At 50.2% G+C, this 11268-nt stretch overlaps 1 protein-coding gene across 5 annotated transcripts in view; it reads right to left on the bottom strand.

The window, feature by feature from the left end:
• POU2F3 (POU class 2 homeobox 3) overlaps positions 1-11268 on the bottom strand; it is a 74231-nt gene that overhangs the window by 37325 nt on the left and 25638 nt on the right. For all 5 annotated transcript variants that reach the window (XM_073904029.1, XM_073904031.1, XM_073904032.1 and 2 more), the window contains exon 3: positions 7862-7896. In XM_073904029.1, the coding sequence (XP_073760130.1) occupies positions 7862-7896 (35 nt within the window). The remainder of the gene's footprint in view (positions 1-7861; positions 7897-11268) is intronic.

The following is an 11268-nucleotide window of genomic DNA, read 5'->3' as shown; positions in this document are numbered from 1 at the left end:
TTTTTTTAAGATTTTATTTATTTGTCAGAGAGAGAGAGAGAGAGAGAACACAAGCAGGGGGAGCAGCAGAGGGAGAGGGAGAAGCAGGCTCTCCACTGAACAGGGAGCCTGATGTGGGGCTCCATCCCAGGACCGTGGGATCATGACCTGAGCTAAAGGCAGAACTTAACCAACTGAGCCACCCAGGCACCCCTGAAAATCATTTTCTGAAACCTGTGGGGTGGTTTTTTTGGCTAATGGGGAGGCTTGATTTGCATTTACTGGGCAGAGGGCAGGCATTCCAGACCTGCTGCAATGCAGAAGGGCATATCGAACAAGAAACACTTATGTTCCAGGCAACTTTCATTCAACTTCCAAATGCTCCACTGGACATCTGTGTCAGTGAGTAGCCTGCCCATAATCATGGGAGCCTAGAACCCAATTCATTCTTTTTATAGGAGCACCAAGTATCTTTTGCATACTTTTAATAGGCACTGGCTTTTTTCCGGGGATGCCATTTTCTGTGTAAATTGAGGAAAGATTTCTATCTTATTTTGTTTGGACCTTTACGGAGAGTTAACATTTTGGAAAGTCATGGTTTTTGAGCTGCCAATCGAACATGCCATTATCAGTCTGTATTTGTGTGTGTCATCTGGGTACTAGCATGCTACTAGCCCGTTGAACCTTCCCGGGCAGTGTGCCCAAGGATTTCCTTGTTGAAATATCTATTATTTTATTTTAAATTCTTTTTCATTCTTTTATTCAAATCAGAGCATCCTGTGGATGTTTGTGTTTTCTATAAATTCCATTCTAGGAGATTCAGGGGGCTTTCTAGAATCCTCGTTCCAAGGGACATTGGGTCTGATAAGGCTGAGAACCACAGTTTTAGAAGGAAGTGGGTGTTTGGGGGTTGGTCCCTTCTGGTCCCTCTGCTCAGAACTGCCTGTTGGCTAGCAGGGGACTTTAAGGTCTGTCCTCCCCCAGATCTACACCTGTGCCTGGCAGCTGTATTTAATTCTGAAGTAAGGTCTTTGGAAGCCCACTGTGGCCTTGCATCAAAACCACGTCCCCAACACAGTTCCGTCAGGCTCCCGTATCTGATTTTCAATTGCTCTGGCACCTCAGAGGGGAAAAAAACGAAGGATGTTCTGTATCAACACTCGAGGTTGGGCAAAATGCAGTTTGCAGACTCCTCGTCTTCTGTCTCTTAGTCTGCGCCCGCACCCCCGTAATCCTGTCTCTACTCGGAAGCAGGGAGGCAGAAGCTGGGTGCCCCGCAGAGGGAAACAAGCCTCAGAGGACCGACAGTCTTGCCATCCTTAATTCCCACCCCCACCCCCAGGGTCCCTCGGAACCTCCGTCCAGCTCATTACCCTGACCCATGCCTGGCAATGTGTGCCTGTCCAGCTTTCTGAGACTTGCAGAACCAGCCCCATTGGCATTAATATTACAGTGCAGGGGATCTCCCTCTCTTTCGCTGCCTCCTCCGCTGTGTTTTCTTCCCCACTGGCAGGGAGCTCCTGCGGGCAGGACCCATGTTCTAGTCCCCTCTGACTCCTCACTACCCGGCGGAGCACGGGTCCATGGTACGAAATGGTCGAACTTGGTCCATCAGTTCCTTCCCCTTGCCGCCTGATGCTCAGCCGCTCCGGTGCCGGCTCTCCCGAGGCTGCTCCCTGAGCGCCCAGGGGTGAGCGCTGAGTAGGCCGTCCCGGCAGACCCTCCCTTGTCAGCTCGAGAGCCTGGTCTGGCCTGGCCTGGCCTGCGTTCTCCTCCCTGGGCCTCCCTGGAGAAGCCTCTCCATCATTCTGGACCCTCAGAGACCTTCCCCTAGGCTGAATTTTGTTGCTTTTAGAGAAGATGCCTCACTGAGCCAATTAAACACTACAAATCCACACATACTGGGAGCAGCCAGAGAACCATGGTGGTTCACGCTCAAGAAAACAGTGAAGGGAAATCCCATCCAATTTAAAGCGAAATGCCATATGGGGGCATGCTGGGGTAACTGCTCTTGGCTGGCTGGCACGGGAGAATCATCCATTGGTGCAGGTGAGCTGAGAAAGCTATCAAGCCTAGGATGGAGAGAAAACCCCAGGTCACTGATTCTCAGCTTTGGTGGCAGAAAGTTTAGGGACAAGGACACCTGCCAACTTGCATCAGATATCCTTCTGGCCTCAGAGAACTTTTGGAGTCTTCTAGCAAGATGGCACTCAACAACATATGTGGAAACGTTGCTCTGATCTGTCTGGTGGAAACCTGTGGCCCGTGGGGAGCGAGGGCTTCAGAAGGCACCAGGACAGAAGAGCGTGAGGCTCCCCAGAGGCGCACCTGTCACTGTGGACTGTCCAAGCCCCCTGAAGCCAATTCTACCTTCCGACGTCCTTCTGAAGCTAGCTGTTGGTCCAAAGAGCAGGGAAGGGAGGCGAAGGGCTGTCCCCTGGGCTCCTGAACTCACTGACAGGGCACCCAGCCCTGCTACCCTCTCAGACGAGTCCTCCTCTCCTAGGCTACCCCTTCCAGTGGGTTCTCTGTCTGCATTCTGTCTTTTCTGTCTCCTCTGCTGATGGCATTTCCTATCCCTCCCCAAGCCCACACCCACCGAGGTCTCCCCCGTCTTCCAAAGCCTTCCTTTTACACTGTCTCCATTTTAGGCCAACACCCCACCCCTTTGTCACCTCATGAGCACATCTCCCTCATTTCCTTAACTCCGACTTGCCCCCCGCCTGCAGCAATCTGGCATCTGCTCTTAGCACAGACTCCACGATGAGGACATCGCTGCTCGTCTCACTGCCGAGCCAGAACCCGTGTTCAGGCTTTGGGCTCTATAGTACCTCTGCAGTCCTTGACACTGTGGCTCTCCCCAGCGCCATGCAAATCTCTCCTTTGTGGGTGTGGTTCTCCTCCCCCCACCCCCACCCCCATCCCTTTAAACCACGCCTTCTTCGTCCCGTCTATAGGCACCCACTCCTCAGCCTTTCCCACATGTGATTCTTCTGCAGGTCCTCCCAGGGTCCCCGTCCCATTCTGCACACCATCTCCAGGGGGCCTCCCTCCCTCCCACCATTTCAGTTAACGCGATGCAATGCTGGCTCCCTGACAGGCGTCTTGAACTATCCCCCAGACTCCAGACCCCAATTTCTCACTGTATTGGTACCTATAGCCTTCCAGCTCCTTCCATCATCTGGACATACTTGTTCTACCTTCTGGCTTCTTGGGCTCTGCTTGCAGTCCCTCCAATGCTTGGCATCCCAAGCCAGAAACCTACAAATCATGCTGGACCCTTCCCATTCCTTTGCCATCTCGTCCAACCTGTTGCCAAAATCCTCTTGATCTTCTCTCAGATCTCTCTCTCAAATCTGAGCCTCTCCGTGCATACTGACAGGATCATAAACATAGTGAATACTTACACAGTTCCTATGTTCTAGGCACTTGTCTAAAAGGCACACACCCTCTCATTTGACCTTCGCAACAACCCTGTGAGATAGGTACCATTAGTTTCCCCATTTCCAGATGAGGAGAGTGGGGAACACAGAAGGTGAGGAATTTTCCCAAGGCCGCAGGATCATGATTCCAGCCCGGGCAGCCTGCCTCTGTGCTCGTGTGCTTGACCTCTTTGCTATAACCCCTCTCCCGAGCTTTGCCCGTTTCTTCATACCGCAACAGCATTCCATCAGGCCTCTCCTTCGTCCTTCCTTCCCTCCTCACCCACAACCCCTCTAATGCCCTTCCATTACATGAAACTAGTCATGCTGGAAAACACCTAATGGCTCCCTACTGCCCACAGGAGGAAATTCTTCGGTGTGCATTCAAGGTTCTTCACAACTAGGCCCGACCCCCAGCTCCTGCTTCCCCTGCCTCATCTCCCCCCATGTTCACCTTCTCACACTTCCCCTGAAGCCACGCCCTTTCTCAAGGGAGCCCTCACACTCACTGGCTCCTATGCCTGGAATACTCTCGCCGCCCTTCTCTGCCAGCCAAATCCCTTACTCTTCCCCTGTCCCCCACTTCAGACACCATCTCTTTGGTGATGTCCTCAGGCAGGGACCCAGGCGCTCAGCGCTACCCGTCTCTCACGGAACTCACCGCGCAGTTTTGCAATTTATCTTCTTACTCCCGACACCCCCTCTCCAGCGCTTCGGAATGACTAAATATTCAAGGAATGAATGACGGGCCCCAAATCCAGCCAGCTGGGTCCTTCTGCCTCTGCCCCTACATTCCAAGCGATTCTTTTCATGGGACCACACAAAATCATGAAGATTGGAAAGATATCATGGGACTTATTTCCCCCTACTCTCTCCAGCTCAGGGTGAAGAAATGGACACTCTCTTCCCTATTTCTCTTCGAAGAAAAAAGTGAAAGGAGAGTGGGAGTCAAACCAACCGGTCGGAATAGGGCATGAAAGAAATAAGGGAACCTAACAGACAGATGGTGGGAGCCTGAGAGATCACCCCATGCAAACTTCTCCATTTTATCCGAGAGCAAACTGTGGGCCAGGAAGATGGAGAGGTTTGTCTAAGGACAAGGACTAGTGAGAGGTAGAGCAATGGCACTGGCACCAGGACGTCTGCCTCCCCGTCTGCAATGGCACTGGCACCAGGACGCCTGCCTCCCCGTCTGCAATGGCACTGGCACCAGGACGTCTGCCTCCCCGTCTGCAATGGCACTGGCACCAGGACGTCTGCCTCCCCGTCTGGGGGTCTGGTCTTATCCTGTTGTGCCTCCACTTTCTTATCCTTCCCAGGGACGGCAGGGTAGCACTGCCTCTGGGTCCCTGGGTCTTCCCACAGTTCTCGTCCAAACAGGCTCAGGCTGCTTTCCTGGGACCAGGAAGCTAACAGGCTCAGTGTGAAACTTCCGGATGAGCCACTGTCCCTTGCTCATGCAACCGTAGGACTGTTTAGCCAGTATCTGGCTACAACTCCCAATTGCACCAACTGGCTCGAGGCTTTCCAACTGGGGCTTCACCGAGGGCAGAGGCTCATCCTTTGCCCTCCAGTGTCTGCCAGCCCGTTCCCTGTGCCATACCAGGCGGTTCCTCACAACCACCCTTTCTTCCCTTCCCCACACCCTCTGCCTCCCGTTTCCTCCCGGTTAGTCACAGTGAGGTCACCCGCAGCCCCTGGCTCCCAGCCGCTCCCTGAGCATGGTGTGTGTGCCGGGAGCGGAGAGCGGAGAGACTGTAGAGGAGGATGCAGCGGGCCATCGTGGGAAAGATGGGCTCTGGAGTCCAAGAGATGTGGGTTCGAATCCTGGGTCTGCCAGTTGGCCAATCATGTGACCTTCGGCACATTGGTTCATCTCCCAAATCCTTTGCCAAAAAAAAGGTGGGGCTGCCTGGGAGGCGCCTTCCTTGCCTGTCGAATGGGGATAGTAACCCTTGGTCTATAGTGAGAATTCAATGAGATAAAGTGCCCAAAGCCCCTTGCACAGAGCTTGGCAGGCAGCAAATGTTGGTTTACTTCCCTCCTTGTGAAGTGTGGAGGGATGATGGTCAATGCAGTGGCTCGAGAGATCCTGGGGGCCCACCTGTAGGTCTGCAGACGAGCTGCTATGAACATGAACCTGTGGGTATCCGTGTCAGATGGCACTGAGGGTTAGAGTGACTGGTCGCAGGGAGGATCGGGGGGGGGAGGGGCATGGATGTGTATGCGCGTGAGCAGAGGAATGCTCTGGCCTAAGAGTGTAAAGGAGCGTGACCTGGCTGAGCCTCTTTCTCCAAAATTCTCCCCTTCTTGAAAGGAAAGATCTGTCATGTCTGTTCTTGTCAGTAGTGAGAAATCCAAAAACCCTTTCCAGGGGAGGGAAGAGGGAACAGCCCACCCCATGGGGCTCAGCTAAGTGAAGCAAACTCAAGCGAGGCCCACTCCTGGAAGAAGCCAGCATGCTTTTTCCCAACTGTTGGAGAAACCACACCCCAAAAGATGTTCAAAGGGCCAGGGACCTCTCTGGATGCTGCCTAGGGCCAGAGGGGCTGCCCCCAGCCTTGTCCTAAGCACAAGGGTTTCTCAAGCTTCCAAAAGATCACATAGGCAGTTCAACCCACCAGGCCTGTGGAGCAGGCCACCTCCGGACTGGGCTGATGTGGTCACATCTTGGTGTGGAATGGGCTCCTCCCTGTGCATCTTCTCCAAGGGCCTGGGACAGTGAGAGGTGGGTCCCAGGCTGCCATCCTGCCTCCTCAGGGTGGAAAGCACAGGGCACCGGCCCCATCCCAACCTGCTTAGGACTCTCCTTCAGGATCACAATCCTGGGGAATCTCCTCCATTCTCCCGCCCTGCAAGCAAACCTGGCAAAACTATCCCTGAGAGAAGAATCTGTCTCATATGCAAAGACCTTGGGTGAGAAGCTGACTCTACCGTCTCTTTCCCTTGGTGGCTGTTCTGGTGTTTAATAGACCATGTTGGTGCCAAGTCCCAAGTCTGAAGCCTCTCTCTACTTTAGGCCTCGTGTACTAGTTAGACAACTTCCTCGGTGAACAAAATGCAGAATGCCTGAGAGGTTTTGGCTTGGGACTCCAGATTTATTGCTCTCTCTGACCATGAAGGATATACCCAGAAAGTACCCAGCCCCTTAGAAAACGTTTTAGTAGTGACTTCAAATCACCGTATAGATAAAGGAGTCTGATCTCCAGTCCCACCTCAGACTGTCACCTAAACTTGGACGCAGAGTATCAGAGCAAGAAGGAACCCGTGATTCTCCAATGCACCCCCACATCAGGATTTTCTGCCCTTCCACCACACTCTTCTCTGCCTGACAGAGTCCTACTCACCCTTTAGAGCTAGTTCAAATATTACCTCCTCCATGAAGCCCGCCCTGAGCTCCCAGGAAGAATGAACTCTTTCCATTTCTGTTTGACACCATGCTTTCTACACACCTCTAGTAAAGCAGGGATGCGAGTGTATTAGAATTATTCCCCGAGGAGTCTCTCTCTCCTTCCTCTCCTTTTATCTCTCTCTCGAACTCTCCATGCTAGAATATAAGCTGCACCAGGGCAGAGAGCATGTCTTAATTTTTCTTTGTATTCCCACACCTGGCACAGTGTACATGCCCCACCCCACTCCTGGCCAAATTTAGGGAATCAATTAATTTTTCAGCTGAGAAAACTCAGACCACCTTAGCTTTCCTCCCACCAACACACCCTCCCACATCTGCTCTGGCATCATGCCCTGTCCGAGCCCTCTCCCCCTGGCTTCCCGCCTACCTGATCTCAAGGGGGAAAGTCCCCTCCCTCTGCTCCATCCTTCGCCTCACATCTGTCCATACGCACTCTGTCCAACACCATCTGCCCCCACCTGAAGCCCTCCCAGACTAACTCGAACCCCACACGACTCGATTTTCTTCAAAGGCACCAAGCTTGTGTCTACACTGTCCCATGGAGCCAGGTTATATACTTTGTCCTGGGCTCTCTTGTTCTGTGCCTCCTGTTCTGTCCCCTATCTTCCCCTTTCAATCGGGAGTTCCCTGAGGGTCTCAGGTGCTCCATCCTTGGTACCTCCATACATTCCTCTCCAAACACTTGGTCCACGCAGACCGACTCACCCAAGAGGCAACTTGGACTAAACGTCGTGATGGGAAGAGACCTGTGGTCTTAGATTCTGCAGCACACCAGGCAAGTACTTAGTCCTAAACAAGTGCTCCAGGTGTTAGCACTCTTTTGCGGGCATAGTGAGGACCCCAATGTTGGCTTGTTGGCTGGGGAGGGGCTGGACACAAAGGCCCTTGATAGGCCCCTGAAAGCTACTGAGCCCATGAATAAACACCCTCAAACTTGACATAATCTTTACACCTCCCGCACCTGGCGTAGTCTAAGGGGCCGCCCCCCGCCCCCCACCCCCACCCCCCAACATTTAGAGAACAAAGGTTGCTTTCCGAAAGACCTTACCTGCCTGTTGAAATCTAGGCCATTTCGATCATTTCCTGAAAGAGATAAAAATGAAAATATGAGTTGTTAGCGGGATTGGGACGGACTGAAGCTTAGAGGGAAATGGCAATGTCGGGGAGGAGCTTGTCTAGATTTTGAAAAAGAACACCCGCTTCCCCTGGGGCCAGGCTCCTCCTACTTATCCTGTTTCCCAGAGAGGTCTTTGGAAAAATCTCCTCCAGGGAGGTGGATAACCAGGAAGAGTGACTTGTCCGAGGTCACCCAGAGTTAGCCGGGATAGAACTTGACATCCCGGAGCGTGCGTTCTGTGGCACTCCCTCACACAAAGCAAAAGCTGTCATGGCTAAGCAAGGGATGACCGGCCACGGGTCCTAATCCTAACACGGCTGCCCCATCCCGGCCCTCCTGGGGACATGACACCTAAGTCATGTCAGGTAGACAGGTGTCTGTCCTTGCCTTCTCCCCTCTGGCTTTCATTTCTTGTCTGTTCATCTCTTTCCTTTTATGAAGGAACAAGTTATGGTGGGACAAGTAAATGTGTGCCTAATAGAGAAAAATATTTGTTACGGAGAAGTATAAAGTAGCAGAAAAATCACTCTGCTGAGGGGCAGCTGTAATTCATATTTTTGTATATGTTATGGTCTTTTTTTATGTTTGTTTTTCCTCATTGATATTCACCACCTTGTACAAATTTTACCCTGCTTTTCCCAGTGAACATCATTAATATTTCCCCTCTACTATTAAGGGGCACCATAAATCTTTTTTTTTCTCCGATGCTTGCAAACATCGTTTTTAATGGTTCCCTAATATTCCATTCTGGGGACTGTAGTTTGCTTAAATATACACCTATTGTTAGGGGGACTTGCTTCTATTGTTAGCTATAATAAAGTTTCCTCTTCCTATAATTATCTATGGCAGTGGGGCACCTGGGTGGCTCAGTCAGTTAAGCGGCTGCCTTTGGCTCAGGTCATGATCCCAAGATCCTGGGATCGAGCCCGCGTCGGGCTCCCTGCTCAGCGGGGAGCCTGCTTCCCCTTCTCCCTCTGCCGGCCGCTCCCACTGCTTGTGCTCTCTCCCTCTCTCTCTGTCAAATAAATAAATAAAATCTTAAAAAAAAAAACCCCAAACCCAAAAAAACCCCACCAAACTATGGCAGGAGCCACCAAACAAGCTTCCTTTATGCGCCGTGGCTTGCTGGCTCTGTAACAGCAAGGGCAACGACTACTTACTAAATACCATACACTCAGGGCATAGCACTGGGCTTAGTACATAACAGGAGTTCAAAATATACTGGTTGAATGAAAGAATAAATGGACAAGTGAATGAATTCAGAACTTTCAATCAGAAAATTCTTCTGCTTTTCATTAGCTCTACAATAACTTTGGAATAAAGTCTCCGTCCCTTAGCACAACACACAAATCCCCATGTGACTGTCCCTCAGGATCCCACCTCGCTCCCTCCCAGGCACCCTGAGCTCAGGTGCAAACATACCAAGCCTGTCCTGTCCCCACACTTGCCCGGAGTTGGTTAGCCTTGCTCCACTCTGGGCCCCAGGAGCCCTCGCTGCCCCTGCATGGCACATCATGGGACTCCTTTTCTGTGGGCTTCTCTCCTGCTAGCCTATGAGTTCCATGAAAATGGGGACATGACTTCCATTCTCAATGGCCACCGCGGTTCCTAACATAGCCCAGTGTCTCAAGAAATGCCTGGCAGAAGAATGAATGGGACCTAAGAGAATCCTCTGGAGTTTTAACTTAAACCCCTTGCCCTGCTCTGTTCTAAATGAAGATGGGGAAGCGTGCCCTTTCCTCTATGGTTGTGAGGGCATCTCCTCCAGCAACCAGGCCAGCAAGATGAGAGCAGAGGATGAAGAGGGATGGGGTCCTGAGAAGGGCATACGGGGAGATATGGAGTGACGTCTAGATAGCAGCCTGATTTTGAGATCAATGAAGATGATACCTAAAATCTGCAAGGGGAGCTAAAGGTAGGAAGGGCCCACAATTTGAAAGCAGTTGCACATAGACAGATAGACTTAAAGGCAAAATTGCTTTTACCTTTGGTTTCAATTGAGGTGTAACTGACATATAACACTACATTAGTTTCGGGTGATTCAACATTTGTATACATTGTGAAGACACTGATCATCACAATAAGTCTAGCGAACATTCATCACCACACATAGTTACACATTTTTTTTCTTCTGATGAGAATTTTTAAGATCCACTCTCTCAGCAACTTTCAAATATGCAATCCAGTTTTATTAGCCACAGTCACCATGCTGTTCATTACATCCCCAGGACTTCCTGTATTTTATAACTGGAAGTTTGGGCGCCCTTTACCCATTTCACCTATCCTCACCCCTCACCTCTGGCAACCACCAATCTGTTCTTTATATCTATGAGCTTGGCTTTTGTTGTTGTTTTTTATTTGTTTGCTTGCTTTTGAGATTTCACATAGAAGTGAGATCATATGGTATTTGTCTTTCTCTGCCTGATTTATTTCCCTTAGCATAATGCCCTCAAGTTCTGTCCACGTTGTTACAAATGGCAAGATTTCATTCTTTTTCATGGCTGAATAATGTTCTATGTCCAATGTTATGTGTGCATATGGACATATACACAGCATATTTTCTTTACTTATTCATCCACCAGTGGACACTTTGGCTATTTCCCATGTCTTGGCTATTGTAAATAATGTTCTATGTCCAATGTTATGTGTGCATATGGACATATACACAGCATATTTTCTTTACTTATTCATCCACCAGTGGACACTTTGGCTATTTCCCATGTCTTGGCTATTGTAAATAATACTGCATTGAACGTGGAGGGGAGATTTTTTTTTTTTTTTTGAGTTAGTGTCTTCATTTTCTTTGGATAAATGCCCAGAAGTGGAATTGCTAGATAATCCAGTAGTTCTAGATTTTATTTTTTGAGGAGTTTTATCTTAAAAAAAAAAATCCTTCCATGACATTGTAAAGTTGGTCTAATAAGGAGTAATTTTAAAACTTGACAAAAGAGCAAATTCATTCATCCAACAGGCATTTACTCAGCCCACACTAAGTACCAGGCACTGTTCTAGGCGCTGGGAATACAATCCTGGAGAAGACAGCAGAAGTCCCTGACTTCTTCTAGAGTTGAGGAGACATAAAAGGAATAAGAAAACAAATATAGAATTTCATTTAAAGATAATTACTGTGGAGAACAATAATACTGGGTCAGGGGAAGGGCGTGTCAGAGGCTGTTCATAAGCAGGTGGTCTGGGAAGGCCACTGAGAGGAGGGGAGGTTTTTACTCCATGAAGTGAGGACCCAACCTTTCGAAGGTCTGAGGAAGATCATTCCAGACAGAAGTATCAGGACCTAAGGCAAGAGCAGGCTTGCATGCTGAGGAATAGTAATGAGGCTA

Source organism: Callorhinus ursinus, unplaced genomic scaffold (assembly GCF_003265705.2).
Source record: "Callorhinus ursinus isolate GAN/ISIS: 27379988/994484 unplaced genomic scaffold, GSC_fseal_2.0 scaffold19, whole genome shotgun sequence".
Taxonomy (NCBI): domain Eukaryota; kingdom Metazoa; phylum Chordata; class Mammalia; order Carnivora; family Otariidae; genus Callorhinus; species Callorhinus ursinus.
The sequence above is the reverse complement of the archived record's forward strand: the minus strand, read 5'-3'. Positions and strand labels throughout refer to the sequence as shown.